A 23493-nucleotide genomic window follows, 5' to 3' on the forward strand; every position below is an offset into this window, starting at 1 on the left:
GCCAAATAAGGTAGGTCCCTCTTCTAGCTAATGGCAAACAAAGAAAGTCAAGCAATAGAGAAAGCACTTAGCTTGTCTTTTAATGCTAGCTAACATTTCCAATGACAGACAACAGAAGAAAGATGATAGAAAAGTATGCTTCACAGGTTGTTCTTCTATAGTCCTCAGTAGAATTTTTTTCCCAAGCATATACAGTACAGCAGAAAAGTACTGTGTGTTTTGAGGGAATCTTTAAAAGTAGGTATTTTGCCATTTTGTATTTATAAAAAAGTATACAGGCTAGTCTTGAGTTATGGTAGTCTCAGCTTAAGGCAAATCCGCAGATACAAAGCAGCACATAAAACCAAAATAATTTTCTTTTCAATTGAATTTCAATTCATTTTCAACTAGTGACTTCTGATTTTTTACATATGAAAGTAGCAAACAAGTTTTGGAATGGATGAATATAGGGTATCCATCACTAATACTGACGCATTTCATACAGTACATACCTTGTCTCCATTTTCAATCGTTTTGAGCTTTTCACGCATCACCAAATATAACCTGTGAATGTAACCTCATCTACATCACAAGTAACCACATAGATTGGCAGCTAGCCAACTTGCTAAGTAGATCCTGCAGCTTGTAATCCCCAAGTATGTTCGTATAGCCGTACCATCTTGGGGAGTGTAGTCACTGTAAAGGAAAGCAACACTGAGCGATTCTCAGTAGAGACAGCAGTATCTCATAGTCCTAAGTTAGTGGTTGGTTTTTGTGTCATCATTATGCTTTCAGCGACTGTGTTTTGTACTGTATCATTATCAAAAACTGTATGATGTTTAAACATAAGGTTTACATACCAATTAGTTCAAAATTTTATTTTAAATTATTTGTAATATTGCTCCACTGTCATTTTAGTGATAAGCTGGAAATATCCATCCATCCATCCATTATCCAACCCGCTATATCCTAACTAGAGGATCATGGGGGTCTGCTGGAGCCAATCCCAGCCAACACAGGGTGCAAGGCAGGAAACAAACCCCAGGCAGGGCGCCAGCCCACTGCAGTAAGCTGGAAATATTTTTCTATTAAGTAGCTAATCAAGCAGTATGTATTTTTGGTAGTTTCCCATTTATAGACATTTTTCAGTGCAAATTCTAACTTACATTCAAAATTGAATTATGAACATTCTTTAGAATAAAACTTGCATTTAACCTATGACCCTGTCCGTATCTGAACTAATTTAACATACAGTATTTCCAAAATATCACAAGCTTCTCTGTTTATTTTTTCCTCTATTATTTATGACTAAACACGTCATGACTTGGTCTTCTTGTTTTACTGCTCCTCCAAGTAAATGTTACAAAAACATCAGCTTACTGGAAATTTTCACCACTTACATTTTACTGAAAAATTCTTTCTTTCTTTCTACCAGCTGTTTAACCTCATCATGCATTTATTATGTATAACATCTGACTAATTAATATGCTTTTAATTTTATATCTCTGGTCTTTCCTCGTCTCACCAGTTTTGCAGTTACCTTTAACTCATCTTCCATATGCACTTTGAATGAGCTACTGGCAGAGGAACAGCTTTAAACCCAAACAAGGTACAGTACTTCTAAGGGTTAGGAGTGTCCTATGAATGTTCTGGAGCTACCTTTCCTGAACTGCCCTGTTGGCTTTGAGTATCCTTGTAGTTCTTAGAGTTAATGTGTTATTAAAGAGCTCATGTATCCTCCGTAATAAGCACTATGGCCTAACATTTTTCCAAATGAGACCCTTGCTTGGTGTATATCTCCTGTCATTATACTTGTCTTCCACATCAACTTTTTCACTTCTGCACTCATGTAGTAGCTAATTCTATGGCACCTTGCCCTAGACACACCGCTGGTGGGCCCACCTTTATCCCACAGTACACAGTGATATACAGGTATATTACCTGTGCCATAGTAACGTTTTTCTCATTCATCTAGAGCCATCTTAACCCCTGTTGTTTTCATTTGCCATCCTTTTCTTCTTTAAAACAACTACCCCAACAGAAACTAACTCCAGTGTCCCAAACTGAAGGAGAATCTTATTCCATTTATCCTACACTGATAGATTTTTTAGGAGCTGCAAATTCATTACAATCAGCCCTGTCTACTCTGCCTTGCTGTATGGGTTTAGCAAAGACACCCATTTGTGGTGCAAGTAATGTACAGCTCTGAGGGATTTCCTGAACACATGCCTCTTCAAATACATTAGACAGTACTAGTGATGTCTGAGTTTACTACAAAGCAACATTACATCTGTCAGGACCAGCAGAAATTTACAGTAAAAAAATCAATTATAAAGATATTAATTTTTCTGTAGAGTGACCCTGGGTCATTGTAAGTTTTGACAGATACATACTGTTCATACTGAACACAGAATGTAACACATGGTAAGATTAGAAACTAACAGCCTGAAAACCTGCCCAAAAGAAGACATTAAAAGCAAAAGACCTACATAAGGCTGAAAAGAGTTTGCTTCACTCACCGTAACCTGTGCTTTTGGTGCAAGTTAAACCTGATTAATGTAGCAAGCAACTAATGGTACAGGCACCCACAACACTGAAACAAAATCAAGAGAAGAAATAATGTATCCAAAGATGGCAAAACAATTAGAAAATTAATCAGTAGAGCTAATTATCTGATATGCCTAGGCCTGCTTTTATTGGGGAAAATGGCCCACTGCAATAATATCTCTTGGATACCAAAAATGGTGGAAGATTTAATATGCAATAAAACAAATAAAACATCAATGTAAAAAAGAAATAAAAATGGGCAAAATATACTCAATCAGATGCAGAACCTGACAATGACAGCTACATATATTTTGATGACCACTTACCTTGGTTAATGTATGATGGAGTCGATAATCCAAAGGATAATAAAAGGTGGCATCAGCCTGTGGTGTTTGTGATTTTTTTTCTAGGACTTGTGGTTTTTGAAGAAAAAAAAAAAAACTTTTATTTTTATTTGAATTTATGTACAGTTATATACAGACATGTGAAAAAGTAAGTACTGTAGGTAGCACCTGGGATGGATGGAGATGGGAAGAGGACTACAGAAAGATGTTATGTGGGAGGGAGATGTTATGTTGTGTGACCTGGAAGTGCATCCAGTGGGTAACAGCCCTGGCACCAGAAGTACTCCCAGGTCCTCAATAAAAGTGATCACACTGCCTTATCATGGCGAGTCAGAGCTGCGAGGAGGATGAGTAACACTTAACCGGTGGAGGGCAGTGTGGTGCAGTGTGGTGAAGACAGGTGATTGGAGGAGAGATAACTTGTGCTTTGGTGTTTTTGTGAGGTATTTGTTTAATAAACACCCCTTTATTTGAATCCAGGACTGTTTGGTGTATTCGTGTTTAGGGTTTGGGGCTCTACTGCTGCCTCCTAGCTTTCCCAGTACATACTGTATTTGTTTTTCAAATTGGACATTTTAAGGTTTAATCTTGATTTAAGCAGTATCTACTCATAAATGTTATACAATGTAACAAACATCATGCCACATTTATATTTTGTAGTTTATTATAATGTAAATAAACATAAATGCAAAATTCACATTTGGGAATGGTAAGTACACCCTGTAAAATATAAGACAAGACAAGATAAAGTGTTGGGGCACTTTGAAGGTGAACCCTATATAACTGGATGGCAAAAAACAACAAAAATAGTAACTCTGTAAAGATGCCTTTTCATACTGAAGTCAAGAGAGTTGACTGATTCAAAATAGTGGCAGTGCCCCTTAAGAAGAAGCCAGACTGCAAGGGGTGGTGCCATGAGACCATGATTCTAAAGTGACATCATTGGGACTGCCGGTCATCTGATCTGTAGAAGAGAAAAGAGGAAAAGCCTCTAGCACTCAACTCACGGTGGAATTACCATTAGATAAGACACCAAGTTGTCTCCCAAGTGCACATGTGTGACAACCTCTACATTTACCACTACGTCAAAACTTCGAATCAAATGTAAATGACAAACAACATCATTAGAGAGGATCTTGGAGAAATCTGTCTTATTTAAACCACAGATACTGTAATCCCTCCTCCATCGCGGGGGTTGCGTTCCAGAGCCACCCGCGAAATAAGAAAATCCGCGAAGTAGAAACCATATGTTTATATGGTTATTTTTATATCGTCATGCTTGGGTCACAGATTTGCGCAGAAACACAGGAGGTTGTAGAGAGACAGGAACGTTATTCAAACACTGCAAACAAACATTTCTCTCTTTTTCAAAAGTTTAAACTGTGCTCCATGACAAGACAGAGATGACAGTTCTGTCTCACAATTAAAAGAATGCAAACATATCTTCCTCTTCAAAGGAGTGCGCGTCAGGAGCACAGGCTGTCAGAAACAGAGAGGAAAGCAAACAAATCAATAGGGCTGTTTGGCTTTTAAGTATGCGAAGCACCGCCGGTACAAAGCTGTTGAAGGCGGCAGCTCACACCCCCTCCGTCAGGAGCAGGGTGAGAGAGAGAGAGAAAACAAAACAGTGAAAAATCAATACGTGCCCTTTGAGCTTTTAAGTATGTGAAGCACCGTGCAGCATGTCGCTTCACGAAGCAGCTGCACACAGAAGGTAGCAACGTGAAGATAATCTTTCAGCATTTTTAGACGAGTGTCTGTATCGTCTAGGTGTGCGAACAGCCCCCTTGCTCACACCCCCTACGTCAGGATCAGAGAAAGTCAGCACAAGAGAGAGAGAAAAGTAAGTTGGGTAGCTTCTCAGCCATCTGCCAATAGCGTCCCTTGTATGAAATCAACTGGGCAAACCAACTGAGGAAGCATGTACCAGAAATTAAAAGACCCATTGTCCTCAGAAATCCGCGAACCAGCAAAAAATCCGCGATATATATTTAAATATGCTTACATATAAAATCCGCGATAGAGTGAAGCCGCGAAAGGCGAAGCATGATATAGCGAGGGATCACTGTATTTAGTTTAGTTTGCTCTTTCTTGCAAGTGTGTGTTATCACCATGTCTAGATGGAAAGAGTTCCTTGAGACCTTCAGAAGGAATGATATAGATGCACATGAGTCTAGGAAGGGATTTAGAAAGATCTCCAAACAATTGGAAATCAACCATTCCACTTAATGGAAGATCATCTACGAGCGGAGAAGATTTCACATGACTCGGCAAGTTGCCTCAGCAAGTTTAGCCTGAGAGCAGACTGCAAGATTCTGAAAGAAGTCTTTAAGAACACAAGAATTTCATTTACATTACCTACAGGTAGCTATTGCCACTGTTGATGTTGATGTGTACAAGTCTACCATTACAAAGAAGCTCCACAAATTAGATCTACACGGGAGATATGCCAGGCGGAAACCTTTGCTGTCCAGAAACAACATCAAGGCAAGAATGAAATTTACCTTTGAACACCTAGGCAAAGACCAGTACTTCTGGAACAATGTGCTCTCATATGGCGAAACTCTATCCCCTTTTGTTGGTTATTTGCTGTACTGTTTTCCATGGGTGTGGGGTTATCAATATATATCGATGTACTGTAGACACAGGATTATAACAAGGCTATTTCTGACATCATAGACTGTCAGTTTATGAGAAAAGTGAAAGCAAAACACTGGTGTTTCTTCAACCTATACTAATAAAAGGCAAAGCCCTCACTGACTGACTGACTCACTCACTCACTCACTCACTCACTCATCACTAATTCTCCAACTTCCCGTGTAGGTGGAAGGCTGAGATTTGGCAGGCTCATTACTTACAGCTTACTTACAAATGTTAGGCAAGTTTCATTTCGAAATTCTGCACGTAATGGTCATAACTGGAACCTCTTTTTTGTCCATATATTCTAATGGAGGAGGCGGAGTCACGTATCGCGTCATCACGCCTCCTACGTAATCACGTGAACTGAAAACAAGGAAGAGATTTACAGCACGACTCAAACGCGGGAACGAAGGTAAATGACATTAATTGTTGAGTGTCTTTTAATACTGTGTAAGCATACATATTAACACGTGCAATTAAACATGTGCATTTACGGGGTGATTTCTCAGGCTTAAAAGCTCGCCTTTTATCAAACGCGGGAACGAAGGTAAATGACGTTAGTTGTTGAGTGTCTTTTAATACTGTGTAAGCATACATATTAACGTACAATTAAACGTGTGAATTTATGGGGTAATTTCTCAGGTTTAAAAGCTCGCCTTTTATTAAAAAGGTAAATACAAACTGTTTTCATTCTGAAGGGCACAAACCACGTTGGATTTCAGCCGTTACACGCGCAAAAATGTCGGTACACCAGATAAATAAGCGCAACATATTATCAGTTGTATGCTTACAATACATATAGAAATGTGTTAATCGTTAACTAATAGTATGGGATGGTGTTTTTCGACTCGCGCCTTGATTTAAACGATTCCATGTCTTGGTGGGTTTGCGTAGCTTATTGTCAATATCTTTACACCTCTTTTAAGACTTATTGACTGAAACTGGCTTTCACGAAAAAAGTTAGGGCTTTGCTACAGGATACACCCTCCACAAGTTAAGGAAGTAAAAATAAAGGTATATATTTCTGTTTTATTTAAACCTTTTAAGTTCGTATGCATAGCCCCATTTGGCTGTTTTAGTTTTTTTTTTCTTCAGTAATATTTAATCTCCTTCAAGAAAAACAACATATGCATTTTACTTTTTTTGTATCTCTTTAGTAATATTTTAGTGTAAAAGGATAACCAGTATTTAAACCTTTTATGTTACTTTATAAAGTTATTTTACACAATGTTGAAAAATTAATAAGAAAGCTACATATTTTGGCAGCTGCTGCTTTAATTTTCAATGAAATGAAAAAAGCTCTCCAAGAGAAAACCTCAATGAAGAAGAAACAGTTTGCACTATCTAAAAAGGAGAAACCCTCATTTATAAAGGTTTGCTGCAGATGACTTAACTGAAAATAAATGAATAGTTCCTATGTGTATAATACATATTTATCTATTTGACTTACGCCTTTATTCCAGCAACTTGCAACATCTGAGGTACAATTTGTTACATTACTTTTGTTTTTTGCAGCACAGGCAGGTGAAGTGACTTCCTCAGGGTCACACAGTGGTGTCAGTACCAGGATTTGAACTGACAAGCTCCGGGTTTGCTGAAATATTACTGAAGAAAGAAAAAAACCGAAAATGGGCAAATGGGGCTATGCATACAAATGTCCATCCATCCATTATCCAACCCGCTATATCCTAAATACAGGAGCCAATCCCTGCCAACACAGGGCACAAGGCAGGAAACAAACCCCGGGCGAGGTGCCAGCCCACCGTAGGGCGCACACACCCACACACCACGGACAATTTAGAATCGCCAATGCACCTAACCTGCATGACTTTGGACTGTGGGAGGAAACCGGAGTAACCGGAGGAAACCCAGACAGACACGGGGAGAACATTCAAACTCCACACAGGGAAGCGAACCCGGGTCTCCTAACTGGCACCTTTCACTGCGCCACCATACCGCCCGCATACAAACTTAAAAGGTTTAAATAAAACAGAAATATATACCTTTATTTTTACTTCCTTAACTTGTGGAGGGTGTATCCTGTAGCAAAGCCCTAACTTTTTTATGAAAGCCCCTTTCAGTCAATAAGCCTTAAAAACAGGTGTAAAGCTAAACTTGAAGCACCGCTATTCAATTACACTTGCCTAACGCCTCTCCTAAGGGGAGATACTGTGGGATCTGGGCATCCGTCAAAGCACCAATCACAGGCCCGATTAGAAAGCGGGAAGCTGTGATTTGTCGTCTCCCTCCCATGTAACAATCACAGCCCGTGTTACAACGCACTATGTATGTATGTGTATATGTATATATGTGTATGTGTGTGTGTATGTATGTGTGTATATGTATGTGTATATATATGTTGATATGTGTGTGTGTATATATATATATATATATATATATATATATATATATATATATATATATATATATATATATATATATATATGTGGATGTGTATATGTATATATATATGTATATATATGTATATATAGATATGTGTATATGTAGATATGTATCTATATGTATATATGTATATGTATGTCTTTAATACACTACTTCTTCGCTGTGACGCGCGGGTATTTTGCTAGTAAGACATAAATGATACACTCTTACTGCTCTTTTCCCTTTCTGCCTCATGCTAGGCAAACATTACAGCATAATTGGCCTAATACAATTGTAATTGGTGCTCCAATTTCAGGCAAGTTTTAAGTAATTATGTTCCAATAAGTGCCCTGCGGTGGGCTGGCGCCCTGCCCGGGGTTTGTTTCCTGCCTTGCACCCTGTGTTGGCTGGGATTGGCTCCAGCAGACCCCCGTGACCCTGTGGTTGGGATATAGCGGGTTGGATAATGGATAGATGGATGTTCCAATAAGTGATAAGAACTAAAATAAACAGAAATGAACAGAAGAACTAAAATAAATAACACAAACAAGGGAGCCTCTTTCTCTTAAATGTAATGAACTAAAATATAGAGGATTAATTAGTAGCATTATGGTGGCATTACAAGTGCCTCTGTAAAACTTACCATAACAGAACCAATAAAAAAAGGAGCTGTGAAGAAATTCCCACTGCTTAGGATACAAGATGTTAGCCTTGCTAACCACATCTTTCCAAACATGGATTAATCTACATTTTCTTTCTTTTTGTTTTCAATGTTTTCACTACAAAATAACATACAAACTGTTAAAGCAAGTTGTTCTTGAATGTTGAACTCCATGTTTGTTCTGATATCTCATTTTTGTTCACAAGAAATTCTGTAAGTTCCAGGTTTGCTGAGTAAGGATTCTCCAATGATCCATCTGGACAGAATCTTCTAGTGTGTGTCCTCCAATAACAGAAGATGGACTAGGTGACAGAAAAAAAAATCATGAAATGTGTGGGGTAATTTTCAACATGGTGTATAGGACAAAGTGGGCATTGCACATAATTCTAGGCTTTAGTGGCATACCAGGCCTGTAAGAAAGCAGATTTAGCAAACTTTCAACAGTACAAAACCCCCACTTGCATTCCAAACTAAGTGACTGAACTCTTCATACCAGGAACTGCCTGGACTTCATTAATAACAAGGGTGTAAATCAGAGTTGACCTGATGTCTTTGTCAAAGCTCTCTCTCTCCGGCAAAGTAGTGCAAGAATTGATTGCAGGCCAGACAAAGACCTGTAATTCAAGGAATGAAAACTGGGCTGGACAGAATAACCCATCTACAAGAAAACACTGATTTTGTAACTGAAAGTGACTTCCTTCCTTTATAAACTTGCTGCACTCTTCAGGAAATATGAAAGAGAAGCATAGAATGGAGAGAAGCAAAGGCAGTTTTGGAGAACTGGGAACTGAATACGCTCAGTGAAATTATTTAGTGAATCCTAGAGAACACAGACTTTTCCCAGAGGCACTCTGTGCACATTTTTCAAAATGACTTTCTAAAATCTTATCTCAAACTAATATGTTGTGAGCCACCCTCTCCTTCAGGTGCTGAAAAGTTGAAATTCTCTTTTCTTTGTGGACCAGATGCTGAGACCCACTCTGTCAAGCCAAAGATGTGTGCCAATAGTCTGACATGGCAGAGAAGCCATTATTTCAAGAAGGTAACTTCAGCATCTAAACTCTTGAGCTAGAATGGGTAATGGCTTTTCCTATGAAGTGGCAAAAGACAGTAGAAGGCAAGCTGAGGACCCAGGAGCATACCAATCTAATGCATAAAGTGTCCTCTACTTAAACCTGGACCAACAACAAAGCAACGACTCCACACATCGCACATTATCTTTAAAGACTTTGTATTGTAGAACTTATTATCTATGCCAAAACAAATTAAACCATAAATAACCAGTAATCAGCCAGCCTATATGTTTGTCTCTCTAGTCTGTCTGCATCCAGTCTTGTATGTCAATATATATTAATTTATCATACTTTTATAACCCTTGGTAAGGTTTTACACCTAAGAAGTCTACCATCGACCGCATCCTGACTGCACTGAGGGTTCTCATTGAGCACAAAAGCAAATATCAGCAGTTTCTTTGGAGCTTTTGTCAGTTTTCATAAAGTGTTTGACTGAGTTGATTAAGCTCCCCTGTGGGACGTTCTGAGACTTCACAGGATACCGTCAAAATTTGTGAATATTATGGCCAGCCTGTACACTGGTACTGTGAGTGATGGGCTAAGTGGATGCAGGGTCATGGGCTGTGAGGAATCTATTGGTGAAGAAAGATTCACTGATTTTGACTTTGCCGAAGATGCTGTGACCTTCAATGGAGGCTCTGATCGGGGCTCTAGAGAGACTGAGTGTCTGGACTTGTGAGTGTCCTGGATAAAAACCAAGATGAAGGCCTTTAATGACGTCTTGGGCGTAGCCATCAGCAGTGTGTCTGTCTGCACAGAGAGTATCGATGTTATTGAGAGATTTATTTACCTAGGCAGCGACATTCATGGGGTCACAAGGTCACTAGAAAGGGGTGTGTGTTGCTCCTGATATCTTCGCAAAATGATGAAGATCCAAGTCTTTCGAGTCCTGGTGCTTCCGGTTTTGCTATATGATTGCGAGACCTGGACGCAGTCCAGTGACCTGAGACGAAGAGAATCCTTGGGTTCCACTAGTTTGACTTTGTGCTGAACAAGCGGTTGCTTACAGCGTCCCAAATGAAGGAAATTACCTGCATTGTGAGGGATCATCAGTTATGGCACTACGGCCTTGTGGCATAATTCCCAGAGGATGATCCGGCTCGCAGGATCCTCATGGTTGAGGACCCAAGCAGCTGGACCAGGCCAAGGGGACACAGACCAGGCCAAGGGGACACATACATAAGACCTGGCAGAGGCAGATAGATGGTCATGTCTGGGGGGTGGGACTGGACTGCGTGTCTGCCTGGGGGTTTGCCAACCGGGATCCGGAGCTGTTTTGTCATGCTTAATAAAGGTTTATATATAATATCTTTGATTTTCCTCAACACTTAAGTTCTCTTGCACATAAGTCTCGAGGGTTTTATTTGTCTTCACCACATTATGCTTGTTTTTATTTCTACCAAATACACAGTATTTATTTCTTATTTTACAGATACTTGAGTAAAATAGTTTTAATTGATTTGCTATTTACTCCTCATTTTCAATGACTTCTCCTCTTGCAGCTCTGAGGCTTCTTAAATTCTCTTTTACTGTTTTTTAAATTGGAGTAGTACTGGAAAAATGTTCACTAATTGTTTTTTCTTTTGTCCTTTAATCTTTTATTTATTTGTTTGTTTGTTTATTTTTTTGATCCCTAACTGTAGTGTTCAAACTTATCTAGCTTTTTTTGTAATTTTTTTGAGCGATCTTGTTAGTGTTGTATTTTTAATGATGCTCTCATTCATTCATTTCAGCAGTTTCTTTATTCTTTTATTATTTACAGTTTCATAGTTTTTATTTTCCAATATTTACCTTTTTTACCATTCTTCAGCACCAGAAAATTTGCTTAATACAAATTATATATCTTTGTTCTGTGTATTTGTGCATTTTAAAAGACATGTTATAATGTAACTGTCCTAAAGCCACTTCTGCTTAAATGATCAAAAACTTCCCTCTTTACTGTGCAAAAAACCATCGGGCCTAGTCCCAAATTAACATTTGTTGGGGTTGAAATAAAATGGGTGAAAAAACATTCACTTGTTATGACCACCATTTCAGTTTCCTGTTGTGCATTTCAAGAGATGCTTCTCGATCAGTGTTTGGAAAGTTAAAATTCCCCATGATCACCACATTGTCTTTATCTCACAAATGTACTAATGTACTATTATACTATTATTATACTATTGTTTAATATTTAATCATTTTCTAGCTGGTAGTATACTGCCATCTCTACACTTCCTCCTTGCCAGCTTAAGCCACAGTGATTCTGAGATATTCCCATTTTCTATGTTGATCTTTTAAGACTGAATATTATTTTTTACGTATAGCTCCACACCATCTCCTTTTTATTCCTTGTCTCTAATTTCTGAAGTATATATACATCACTTTAATTTTCTATTACTCTGTATTTTCTAGAATATAATAGCCGCAGCCCAAGACCTTTTCCTTTATTCTTATGTTTTTAATGTTCTTCTCACAAAGAATTAAACATTTTAAAAGAAGAGTATTACATTTTGTATATATTTTTTGAACCTGTATTTCTTCATGTGGTTTAAATGTTGTTTTTCTTGTTTGTAAATTCTCGCCCCAAAAATATTTGTTCATTTCTCTTGTAGGTGTAGCCTGTCATTTTGGTAAAGGAGGTGTTTCTGGCCATAAACTGAGAAAACTAAAATGTTCTTCACAGCATTCCTTAATTAATGCATTATGACTGAATATGTATTTCTGATTCTGTTTATTTCTAGTAGAACTGACTAATTAGTGCAGTGTGATTTTCACAACACATACTACATGTAGCTTTCAAGTAATTCAAAATACTGCTGCAAGTATCATTACTAGAACTACAAAGTACAACTACATAACTCCTGTCCTTATGTTCTCACACTGGCTTTGTGTTAAACTTAAGGTGTCATGATATGGAGCCTGGAAAATGGGAAAAAGTGTGTAAGGACCTTCAATGGTATTCGGAAAAGAAACTCAACCAAGCCAGCCGGACCCCCAAATGCAACCTGCAGTCTTTGGTGTAGAGAGGCCTATAAATGGGAAGCTGGCTTTTAAAGATAAATTCCAAATTTAACATGGGAGAGAAACCATAAAATCTCTGATTTGTAAACAAAAAGGTACGAGAATCTTGACAATGAAGGCCATTTATTGAAAGAAGGCAAAATTAGGCAAATATAATAATGGAGTTATCTAACAGGCAATCCAACGCTAACAATCCCTAAAGACCATTCATAAAGTAGGATTCAGAAACAGAAACAAAAATAATCACAAAAAACAGATAATCCAAACAAAATAGCAATATGTACAATAAACTCCTTACCAACTCAATCAACCACTACTGAATCCTACTTTCTGGCTGACAAATAAAGCCAAAAAGAAGACTCAACAGTTGTTACAGTTACATTTATTTGTTTGGCAGACACTTTTATCCAAAACTATTTACAGCAGAGGCAAACATAATCGAGTACCATTAGGCTAGGGCCAGTTTGTTGAGCAACAGGTAACACAAGTTGATTGCCTCAAGTGAAAAAATGTAACAACTAATAAATAATAAAGATTAACAATCGATAGAACAATTAAATTAATGTAACAATAAATCATCCTACAATATGAAAGATCACAGAGCAAAGTTTATTTTTTTATCTCAATCATTCAATTAGACAAATATTCACAGAACAGATGGGTTTTAAATTGCTTCTTAAACAAATTGAGGGAGCCAGCAATTTGGATGGAGGGAAGCAGGTTGTTCCTCCATCTAGGAACTACACAGGAAAAGAGTGTGGATTGAGACTTGATAGCACTCGATGCTGTTCCCTGGCAGACCTGAGTGGGCGAGAAGGAGGATAGCACCTCACCAGTGTCTCTATATACATAGGTGCTAACCCACTGACCACTCTACCCTATAGGAAAGCAACAGGGATTTAAACTTAATGTGTTAACCAAAGAACTTTGGTGTGACCACTCACCCTTAATAAATTCTGCACAGATGAGCAAATGGCAATCTTCCCTGCATCAGGTGCCATAATTATTTACTTTTTTTAACCTCAGTCACTCAGGATATAAAGACAAAGTATAAAAATTTAAAAACAAAGTATTTACTAAAGTTTAATAATACCAATTGAGAAAAATTGTAATTGAAAATAAACAGTTTTGAGAAATCAGCAATGTCAAAGGTGGCTGTTGTCCTGGGCAGCTTTTTGATGCAGAAATCAGTGTAATGCATGAGTTGTACTCTGACGTCCAGATGAGATGGCCATTCCCTCTCTTTCCAATGTACATAAATATTTGGACAGAGACAACTTTTTTCTAATTTTGGTTCTGTACATTAACACAATGAATTTTAAATGAAACAACTCAGATGCAGTTGAAGTGCAGACTTTCAGCTTTAATTCAATGGGGTGAACAAAACGATTGCATAAAAATGTCAGGCAACTAAAGCATTTTTTTAACACAATCCCTTCATTTCAGGGGCTCAAATGTAATTGGACAAATTAAATAACTGGAAATAAAATGTTCATTTCTAATACTTGGTTGAAAACCCTTTGTTGGCAATGACAGCCTAAAGTCTTGAACTCATGGACATCACCAGATGCTGGGTTTCCTCCTTTTTAATGCTCTGCCAGTCCTTTACTGCAGCGGCTTTCAGTTGCTGTTTGTTTGTGGGCCTTTCTGTCTGAGTTTTAGTCTTCAACAAGTGAAATGCATGCTCAATTGGGTTAAGATCAGGTGACTGACTTGGCCATTCAAGAATTTTCCACTTCTTTGCTTTAATAAACTCCTGGGTTGCTTTGGCTGTATGTTTTGGGTCATTGTCCATCTGTATCATGAAACGCTGCCCAATCAATTTGACTGCATTTAGCTGGATTTGAGCAGACAGTATGTCTCTGAACACCTCAGAATTCATTCGGCTGCTTCTGTCCTGTGTCACATCATCAATAAACACTAGTGTCCCAGTGCCACTGGCAGCCATGCACGCCCAAGCCATCACACTGTCTCCACCATGTTTTACAGATGATGTGGTATGCTTTGGATAATGAGCTGTTCCATGCCTTCTCCATACATTTTTCTTGCCATCATTCTGGTAGAGGTTGATCTTGGTTTCATCTGTCCAAAGAATGTTTTTCCAGAACTGTGCTGGGTTTTTTAGATGTTCTTTAGCAAAGTCCAATCTAGCCTTTCTATTCTTGAGGCTTATGAGTGGCTTGCACCTTGCAGTGCACCCTCTGTATTTACTTTCATGTAGTCTTCTCTTTATGGTAGACTTGGATATTGATATGCCTACCCCTTGGAGAGTGTTGTTCACTTGGTTGGCTGTTGTGAAGGGTTTCTCTTCACCATGGAAATGATTCTGCGATCATCCACCACTGTCGTCTTCCGTGGATGTCCGGGGGCCTCATGTATAACGCCGTGCGTAGAACTCACACTATAACATGGCGTAAGCACAAAAGCGGGAATGTGCTTACGCACAGAAAAATCCAGATGCAGGAATTTGTACGTACGCAAACTTCCACGTTCTTCCGCTACATAAATTCCCATCAGCGTGAAAAGTAACGCACGTGCACGTGCCTTCTGTCCCGCCCCAACTCCTCCCAGAATTACGCCTCTTTGAATATGCAAATCAATATAAATAGCCTTCTGTGAAAAGACAATGGGAAAAGCATGGGGGAAAATATACGTAAGAATTTCAGCGAATACCAAGTGAAGGCAAAGGAAAAATGTACTATTTGTTGGTTTAAACAGTAATATAATCAACAAAAGAAAGTTGATCGAGTGACAGAGTGTTGGAGAAACTCAAAAGCTCAAGTTCACAAAGTCGCACAGTGCCCGAAATAAAAAAAAAGTCACATATCAAAGTCGCCGTGAAAAGGCGAGTCGTAGCCCACCGTCTGAGTGTCATATGAAAGCTTATTAGAGTACAGACAAAAAAAAAAATAGGCACACAGTGGGATAAAAGCATGAAATGTCAACTTTAATCTCGAAATTTTCACTTTAATCACGTAGTTTATTTTGCCATTAAAAAAGAACATCATAAACTTCATCTTAAAATCATTTAATTTACTAGTTTCTCAAATCCCATTGTAACTAAAGTACACGTTAAATGCTTTGTTCTGTATTTGATCTTCTATGTGCTCTATGTGTGTGAATCACTACCTACTTCTTAAACGGGCTTTCTCTTTCTCGAACAGGACACATAATCCATTACATTTGTGATATTACAGCTCTCTGAATAATTAAAATACTGAGATGTATACGTGATATCTTTTTCATGATGATAGGAATGAAAGCATGTTATTAAACATGGGAACACGGTGCCACAGTGCTTGTTCATGTCTCACACAAGAGGCTTGCTGCACCATGCGCGACCTTCGATGAAATAATTTATTACAGAAGTACCGACTCTTTCAAACGTACTAACCTCCAATTCCTGTCCTTACTTTTCTTTCTCCAAATACCCAATCGCCACACAATCAGCTCTGTAATAGACGTGAAGCCATTTGTAAGCTTAGAACGCCGATTCTTCAAAACTTTTAAGGAACATTGAAATATCTTCGTAGTACATGTTTAATTATTCTATCCGTCTATCCTTCCAGTGTCGCGTCAGTACCAGTATGAATACAGCGCGAGGCATGAGCTATCCGTGAACTAGCTAGCGCTGCGGCACCGTGTCCTCACATGTTTAATTATTAACAATATAGATTATTTAAATGAAGTTAAAGTTTTATCTGTATAATATAATCAACATATTTTGCTGCATTTCATCTTAAAAATGCTATCGTCATCATATGTAAATATGCGCTTTATAAAGTGGCACAGGTTGTGCAATATTATAACTGTAGTGCAAGTTTACAGTGAGGTAATTGTACTTATAAGTACAAACAGTTCTACAAGGAGCACTTGATGGACTGATTGAGTGCGTTTATAGTTCTTGGGATGAAACTTTTTCTAAACCACGAAGTCCGTACAGGAAAGTCTCTGAAACATTTTGCCATGGCTGAGGCAGCGTCTGCTTCATGCTGTATACCGATAATTCTCTTTCCAATTAGCTGCTGCTGTGATTCCCCACTCAGATACAGTGATATAAATACTCCGAGTGGTGCAGTGAGAGTAATATGGAAAAAGATGATCTGCTGTGGCAACACCTAACGGGAGCAGCTGAAAGAAGAAGATGATGCAGTGAGAGTAACAACGCTACAGCAGTTGTGGTATTTGGAATACTATGGCTATTCCCTAGACCATTATATTGCTGCAGGTTAATTACAATCAGATGCATTACACTAATAAACAATATGCAGTTAGTTTCAGTGTATTTATAAAGCCGTGTCAGGAATGTGGATCTAAGAAAGGAAGGGTGATCACACAGGAACAGTAGCACTGCTTTGACGCTGGGTGCGGCCAGTCTTCAAAACCGAGCGGAGAAATTGTGTACGCCAAGGTATGAGGTACCGTGGAAATGTGCATGGCTTTATGCCAAGTTTAGGTTTTATACATCGCAATTTGAGCGTGGAAACGTTCGGACGCAACATTTCTGTGCGTACGCACTGTTTATACATGAGGCCCCTGGTCTTTTTCCTTTGCTGAGTTCACCAGTGCTTGCTTTCTTTCTCAGGATGTACCAAACTGTAGATTTTGCCACTCGTAATATTGTAGCAATTTCTCAGATGGGTTTTTTCTGTTTTCACAGCTTAAGGATGGCTTCTTTCACCTGCTTGGAGAGCTCCTTTGACCGCATGTTGTCTGTTCACTGCAGAATCTTCCACATGCAAGCACCACACCTCAAATCAACTCCAGGCCTTTTATCTGCTTAATTGATAATGACATAACGACAGACTTGCCCACACCTGCCCATGAAATAGCCTTTGAGTCAATTGTCCAATTACTTTTGAGCCCCTGAAATGAAGGGATTGTGTTAAAAAAATGCTTTAGTTGCCTCACCTTTTTATGCAACCGTTTTGTTCACCTCACTGAATTAAAACTGAAAGTCTGCACTTCAACTGCATCTGAGTTGTTTCATTTAAAATTCATTGTGGTAATGTACAGAACCAAAATTAGAAAAAAGTTGCCTCTGTCCAAATATTTATGGACCTAACTGTATCTCAGTCCCTGACATCCCTTCCAATGTTGTTTCTTTTCAGTTCCTTGGATGTGCCATATTTATGTTAAAATCACACTGAGCACACCGGAACGTGTGACATTACACCCATATGACTAACTAGGTCTCCTGTCGATGGACAGCTCAGCCCAAAAGCTTTGATCCTGTATGTATTTGTAAAATGTCTTACTGTGCCTGTTTTACCACTGTCACACACGTGCGCATGGGAGGCAGCTAAATGGTCTAAAGGAGAGTAATTCCACACCAGACCAGGGGGTGGAGGAGTGCACTGACCTTTTTTCTCACTTTCCTGCAGAGCGTTCACAGGAAATTCCCCCTGGCCCTGATGACGTCACTTCTGGTTTGTGGACCCTGGAATGACGTCACTTCCAGTGAAGAACCCATGACCGAAGAGACTTCGGGCCTTTTGATGACATCACGTCTGGGTCTGAACCTATGGAAGAGGACCCTTCCACCCTCGATGACTTCACTTCCTTTTCTGGCCTTTAAAGCCGCTATATTTGACTAACCTAATCAGTTCTGTTTTGGACTCCGTTCTGAGCAAATCAGTACTAGCAATTTACCCATTTGCAGCCAGGGGATATTATACAGGTGCCCCAAATTTTTTTATGACTCCTGTATCTGATTTTTGTGACACCATTAACTTATAAAAGGAATTGACTAATTTTTGACTAAAAGCACCATAAATCCATTGGATAACAAAACAGGTACATTAAATGTATAAATTACTGGTACAGTACTGAAAGAATGAATAAATGTATTTGGGTCATAAAATATTAGTCTAAAAGAGAGGATGCTTTCAATATAAATTGCCCTGTAAATTAGTTACTTAAATTGCATTAAAGGCCCTGTAAATTCCTTTGTAAATTAGTTCTTTAATAGTTCATCATGGTGTGTTTGAGCAACATTAAAAAAAAATGTATATAATATAAGCAGTCTGCTGTTTAAAAAAATGATGATTTCAGTGTCCACGACATGCACACACACCAAAGGGACATAAGGAAACTAAAAATAATAATGTATTGAATATAATCCAATAAGAGTGAGTGCCAAACCAGGATTTAATTGCCAGGTGGTGTAAAAAAAAATTATATGAACTTAAATGATCGCCTTTAGAATACTTAATAAAAAAGCAACTCGAAGTTTCATGAAACTTTTATTGGCTTTATTTAAATAAAAAAGAAACAATATCAGTTAACTCATAGTTCATACATTTAGAAAAAAAAATTATTAAAAATTTAAAATGACAATTAATCTCTTTGTATGTGATACTCATACTGTTAAGATTGTATTTTCATTTAAAAAAATATTAGCCACGTCCCAACATATTAAAAGAAAACATCCAAACATCCACACAACATTTTCAAATAAGCACATTCTCAACTTGATTCTTAAGGAAATGTATTAATTGCACTTTATACTTAATAGTAACTTTTTTCTTTATGTATCCAAACATAGAGTAATTTATCCTGGTAAAGCCAAAAAAGTTTGAGTGTACAATTATTATGTTTAATAATATGTTTTGTTTGTTCTATTGTGTCAAACCATAACTTAAAATCCACTTGAAATAAAAATGTGGTAGGAAAGTGTAAACTACAACTATGACACATTTCCAGACTAAAGAAGGCCACTGCATTAAATCTAAGTTCTTTGGTTAGCTAATATTAACTTTTCTCACTCTTTTTTGAAGGATATGCATCCATGAAAACATCAGTAGCTTGTTGCCGATTCCCATTACCCGTTATACTAACAGGCAATTCTTATTTTTTGCTTTACATGTGCTCCCCGTATTTTCCACTTGTGCTGTCAATGGTGTGCCTCATTGTTTAGTGTGGAAGAAATAGAGAAATCTCAAATGCGCACTAGATTCAGTGCAATTTGTCAGTCTTTATTTAAAATAATCATTTAAATAAAATTCTCCTAAAACCATGACATTTTTGAAATGCTTTAAAACGGTATTGAAATATTGACTTCATGGACTACAAGTTACGTGAAGCTATGGCACAAAGTACCACAATTCAATGTGCCTCACTAAAAGAATTATAAAAAAAGGAGTAAGTATACTATTTGTTGAAATAAAATCTTATTCAGTCTTTAAAAACATTCAGATAACTGTTAATCTATCTACTGACCAGCAGAAGAAAACATTTTGTGCAGTAAATGAGTGCATATCATTATCCATTTAGGTGTTCAAAAAGCATTCAAATTTGATAAGATCATAAAACGATTGGTGTGTCAAATTCATTTTTCCCAGCTCTCAGAATTTGAAATGCAGATGATAAAAAGGATCTCAATAGTTTACATCTGCTGTTACTCCCAGAGTTGAGGAGAATGCAGCTAAATGTGTGCTCAGTGTTACAGCATTTTAAATAAGAGAGCAGACAGCTGGATACTAAGAAGATGTCTACATCATTCCATCCCCTGGCACTTGGTGCCCGTCGGGACTTGCACAGAAGGAAAATAAAAAGGGAAAAGCCAATATGCTTCAAATTCATTCCATTGAACTTAAAGCAGATTAGCAGAAGATGTATCTTTTGGGATCCCAGCCACGATCATCGATTCAATTCCACAGTGATCTTCTCCACGCAGAATTTTGAAAAAGCCTAAAGGGAAACACACAGCATTAGCTATTAAATCCAAAATGGTATTGCCAAGCAAACACAATGACAAAACATACAGTACTTGTCTGGATGGCTGACTTAAAGACATAATAGAAGGCTATTCTCTTGTACTGCATATGTTCTGAAAGTGAAGTAAACTGCCCAGAGGAGTTAAAGTAATGGCATTGGTTTTATGAAGTTGTGATACTCAAACGGAGTTAACCATGAAGGCTACCTAAAAATAGAGAGAGCACAGTCTACGTAAAACAGTAGCCTGGTAAATTGGAAACACTCTTAATTTGAGAACTCCTTAACATTATAAAAATGGGGCTATCCAACTCTACATTCTGAGAAGGCCGTTTCTGAATCTACCAAATTCGTAATAAGAAACCAATTCTTTCTTAATGACACAGTATATTTAATTATATTTCTCCTGCATGTTATTCAGCATCTGCGGTGGGTTGGCACCCTGCCCAGGATTGGTTCCTGCCTTGTGCCCTGTGTTGGCTGGGATTGGCTCCAGCAGACCCCCGTGACCCTGTGTTCGGATTCAGCGGGTTGGAAAATGGATGGATGGATGGTTATTCAGCATCATTCATGTACTATGAGATAGATGGTAGACCCAAGTTCCCAAGTCAGAAATTTGACATGAACAGCTCACGGTCAATCAATTCAGAGAAAACAAATCTCCCCAAATTCTTTAAGTTGTAATGTAATGCTGACCCTTTCACTTCAGTCTACTGTATAAATTAAAATAATAAAAAAAAATAACCCAGTCAGCCAAAAATGGCATTTTTGTGGTCGAATTACATTTGGAGTGACACAATACCCCTTTATTACATTTATTTTGCACTTTATTTTCATGAAAACATGCAATTTATCTTTACTTTTTTTTAAAATTTTATTCTCAGAGCAAGTAAAAAAATCCACAGCAACCTTAGCTTTCTCCCAAAAACTCTAACCAGAAATTCATGCAAACATAATGACATGGGAAGTTGAAATGTCACAAGTCGAAGCTTCAAAAACTCCATCAGCATGTGAACAAAGCATTATTCCATGACAGAAGCTTATAATATTGCAAATTTTCCTTTTCTGAAGATCAACGTTTCTGGTGAGCCCGAGCACTTTGGTAATTCTTAGTCATTCCTTTATGATGAACACTAATTGAAACAAGTTAGCTGTTGATTCCTTTTTGCTGAAAAAGCAAGTAAAGACCACAAGTACTGCTGGTTTCCAGTTCTTAACACGGGAGTGAACTAAAACTGAGCAATACAATTGTTTCAATAATACAGTAAGTGGCTTCTTTTTACACTGGCTGCAATGAAAATCTGCGGCCAGTGCAGCCCTCCAGGTATGTAATTTGACTCTCCACGTCTAAGGATATATATTCTGCTGCACAGATTCACACAGTTAGCACTGTTCCACTCATTTGGTCTGAATGCTGAGCAGTTCATTGTCTCTATGGAGTTTAACATGCATAACATCTGTCCAAAAGAGGTGCATTTAAGTTAACACCAATGACTCTTAACAGATCCAGCTGTGATGGTGTGTGTGCGCCTAGTCCTTGGCTGGTTCCTGCCTTGTGCTTAAACCTACAAGCATAGACTGTGGATTAGAGAATAGCTACAAGAATAGACTGCTTTAAAGTGACAAGTGAATTCAGAAAATGACTGGATGGATGGATGTTATACCTGCAAGCAGAATTCTGTGAAGTTTCATTATATAAACAGTCATGAATGGGTGGTATTCACCAGAAAGTGCATGGTGACTAGATGACCCATATAGACTAGTTGTGATGATCTTAAAAAAGCCACACTACACAATGTCTCTGCCAACATTATACAATCTAAGTAGGAAGTGTAGTTTTGTAGCTAAGGATTTAAGACTAGGAATCATAAGGCTAGATTTACTAACATGATATTCTTAATGAAAGATTCTCTGTAAAGACTACAACCTTTGACGATTAAAAGAGTGCTGTTAACTTGTTATAATCACAACATGGATCTACATAACTGACTTAGGATTCATCCCAAAAAGTTTAAAAAGGAATCCAAAATAAAGAACAAAAAAAAAAAAACCTTGAAAACCATGACATTATTAGCCAATCTTTTAAACTTACCATTATCACCCCAATCAGTATTCCATGAGTTCGCTGCAAGCCAGTATGGAGTGCCATTATCAACTCCCCAACCAAGGATCTTAATGGCGTGACCTCCAACAGCCTGACCACTCACATGCTTGTATACCCCTAAGGAAAAAATGACAATTAACTAGTAACTCAACTACATCTCAGCAGCACTTACATTTAAAAGATCAAGCATTATGACGTGGCAACATGGCCTCAAATTCACAATGGAGACTAAAGCAATCAGCTCAGTAAGACACCTCAACGTGGATTGATTAATTGCACCCCAGCTTTGAATCCAGTGTCTGTTGCCATTTGTAGAAGACTATTGAAGAATAAGTTATCAAGTCAGAAATATTAGCTAGCCATTAGTTACTCTGTCACTGGATTGAAACACAGCTCTTTTGAAGTTTTTACATGACTACTAGAATAAATATACACACACCTGTTTTGTACATTAGAAAATCTTCATAAACTGTGAAGGCACCTTCCACGGGTCCATTTTTATATATTTCTGTCATAATTTGACTCTCATCTGCTGGCACATTGTAAGACTGACTTCCTTTAAAAAAACAAAAAAATCTAGGTTATGATTTAAAATCATAGTTATCAGATCCTCAGAGTTGGTACTATAAATTAAAATGTATTTAAGATACATAACATTGAAAAAAATATAATAACAGTAACCCAATCATCAGTACAAAACCTAACCTAATCATAATTTCAAATTACTGTACAGGCAAATTTTAAATCCAACATAATGGAGCTGATTTCACATACAGTAAGTTTTAGCACTTTGACCATTAAGCAAAAGTTGGTAATTTATGAATTTCCATTAGAGCTTCTGTTTTCAGTGTTGAGTATTTGATGCTGATGTTGAGATATCTTCTAATACTATATAATTTGGTATGACAAAATAATATGATGACAGATCATTATTTTATGTGATTTTAGGGCATTATTTTGCTGGTATTTATCATCACCAGTGCTGGTAGCCTAATACATTTATAAGTTCCAGGCAGGATTATCTAGCATCCCATCAAGGATGAG

The 23493-nt window shown here is 37.8% G+C and overlaps 1 protein-coding gene across 2 annotated transcripts in view; it reads right to left on the minus strand.

Annotated features, from left to right (window-relative positions):
• Nucleotides 1–18861: 18861 nt before the first annotated feature.
• Nucleotides 18862–23493, minus strand: part of LOC114648259 (cathepsin B-like) — a 29624-nt gene continuing 24992 nt past the window's right edge. For both annotated transcript variants that reach the window (XM_028797199.2, XM_051924619.1), the window contains exons 8-10: nt 22889–23005; nt 22438–22566; nt 18862–20321 (exon numbers count right to left, since the gene is read on the minus strand). In XM_028797199.2, coding sequence (XP_028653032.1) covers nt 20224–20321; nt 22438–22566; nt 22889–23005 — 344 coding nt within the window. In that variant the 3' untranslated portion in view covers nt 18862–20223. The remainder of the gene's footprint in view (nt 20322–22437; nt 22567–22888; nt 23006–23493) is intronic.

This window comes from Erpetoichthys calabaricus, chromosome 3, assembly GCF_900747795.2.
Source record: "Erpetoichthys calabaricus chromosome 3, fErpCal1.3, whole genome shotgun sequence".
Lineage (NCBI taxonomy): Eukaryota > Metazoa > Chordata > Cladistia > Polypteriformes > Polypteridae > Erpetoichthys > Erpetoichthys calabaricus.